The following is a 1,971-nucleotide window of genomic DNA, read 5'->3' as shown; positions in this document are numbered from 1 at the left end:
CTTCTTTGTCTGATTCTTCTTCTACTTCTTCTTCGTCTTCTTCATCTTCTTCTTTGTCTGATTCTTCTTCTACTTCTTCTTCGTCTTCTTCTTCTCCTTCTTCTTTTTCTTCTTCGTCTTTGTCATCATCGTCGTTGTCGTCTTCTTCTTCTTCTTCTCCTTCTTTTTCTTCTTCGTCTTTGTCATCATCGTCGTTGTCGTCGTCTTTTTCTTCTCCTTATTATTATTATTATTATACTACTTTTACTACTACTTCTACTGATCATTCTAATATTTTCTCTTTTACAGTGCTATCTGTTATACTTCCACTCCTTCCGATTCTTCCACTTCTCTTTCCTTTACTTATCATACGCCTACTCATTTTATCTCCTCTGCTTTCTCCATCTCTTCTTCTCTCTCACCCCAACCCCCAACCCACCGTCCAAATTTTTCTTCGCCGCGCTCTTCCTCCCTCTACACGCTTTCAATCGAGTTACAGTGTGACTTTAGGTAACTCACTCATTTCCGACATTCATGTCACCCTAACCGCACGCGCGTCCTTACTTAAGCCAAAACAAAATATAGGTGTGGTTACGGTTTCGCGACCGACCCTATTTATTCCCAGCGACCCTAACCATTTTAATTGTCAATTTTCTTTAAAGTAAAAAAAAAGAGTTGGTCAGTTCCTGCTTCAAAAGGCACAACGCACATCCTTCGGACATGGTTCGTAAATAAAATATTTCAAGAAAATAAAATGTTTTCCCCACCTACCTACCCTATTTTTTTTCGGCATGTAACGGTAACCACACATATATTTTGTTTTGGCCTTACTTACTTATGTCAGCACTCCAAACGTCCGTGTGTCCATCCCTTTTCCCTTTCATCGTTCCACTTTCACCTCAGGCAGGGAATCTCTAAATCCCATACTTTCCAGAAAGAATTTCTCTTCCATCCATCCATTTAAACTTCGTCAAATTCACTTAAATTCGTTGGCGGAATTTGCCGTCTAAAACTGCACAAACGTTATTCATGTAACTTCCATTGATCTCTGTTGGAGCTTCAACGCTATTACCATCTTTACTCCTATACCTCCTTGTCCTATACTTTCCAGAATGAATTCCTCTTCCATCGCTCCACTCAAACCTCAGATAGAGCGTCTTTCACTCCTATACTTTCCAGAAGGAATTCCTCTTCCTTCCATCCACTTAAACCAATGGAATTCACTTAAATTCGTTATGCGGAAATAGCACAAAAGTTATTCTTGTAACTTCCATTGATCTCTGTTGGAGCTTAAACGCTAGCACAATCTTTTCTCCCTGTCTTCTATGACTTCTTGTCTACTTCTTTCCTCTTCCATCCATCCACTCAAGCCTCAGGTAGAGCGTCTCTTACGCCGATACTTTCCAGAATCAACCAAGGCACCATGCTTCATCGTCGGCGGAATATTTCACAGTGCATTTTTACAGTGGGATTTGGTGTGTGGAAAGAGTTGGCTGGTTGCAACGGCCCAGATGCTCTATTTTGCTGGATATTTGACAGGCTGTGTTGTATTTGGAACAGTCGCAGATAGGTAATGTAGACTACGTGTCGCATAAGGGCTATACTGGCGATTTTTGATGAGAAATGATATCGGAAATAATCTATTCTGAATATCTAATCTACACATGAATGTAGTAATTAAAGATTCACCTTCAGAATTAGCCGTCTGTAAAGGTTAAATAAAAAACAGATCATAACCACGAACGACAATCAACAACAAACAACAACATCATCAACAACAACAACAACAACAACAACTACAACACCACCACCACCAACAACACCACCAACATCAACAACAACAACAACACCACCACCACCACCACCACCACCACCACCACCAACAACAACAACAACAACAACAACATCAACAACAGCAGCAGCAACAACAACAACAGCCAGCACCAGCACCAGCACCAGCACCAGAAGCAGCAGCAGCACCACCACGACCAC

At 41.0% G+C, this 1,971-nt stretch overlaps 1 protein-coding gene across 1 annotated transcript in view; it reads left to right on the top strand.

Moving 5' to 3' along the window:
- LOC106818194 (organic cation transporter protein-like) overlaps positions 1 to 1,971 on the top strand; it is a 27,380-nt gene that overhangs the window by 2,405 nt on the left and 23,004 nt on the right. The window contains exon 3 of the mRNA XM_014822920.1: positions 1,446 to 1,549. Coding sequence (XP_014678406.1) covers positions 1,446 to 1,549 — 104 coding nt within the window. The remainder of the gene's footprint in view (positions 1 to 1,445; positions 1,550 to 1,971) is intronic.

This window comes from Priapulus caudatus, unplaced genomic scaffold (genome assembly GCF_000485595.1).
Source record: "Priapulus caudatus unplaced genomic scaffold, Priapulus_caudatus-5.0.1 Scaffold2084, whole genome shotgun sequence".
In the NCBI taxonomy this organism is placed as follows: Eukaryota; Metazoa; Priapulida; class Priapulimorpha; order Priapulimorphida; family Priapulidae; genus Priapulus; species Priapulus caudatus.
The sequence above is the reverse complement of the archived record's forward strand: the minus strand, read 5'-3'. Positions and strand labels throughout refer to the sequence as shown.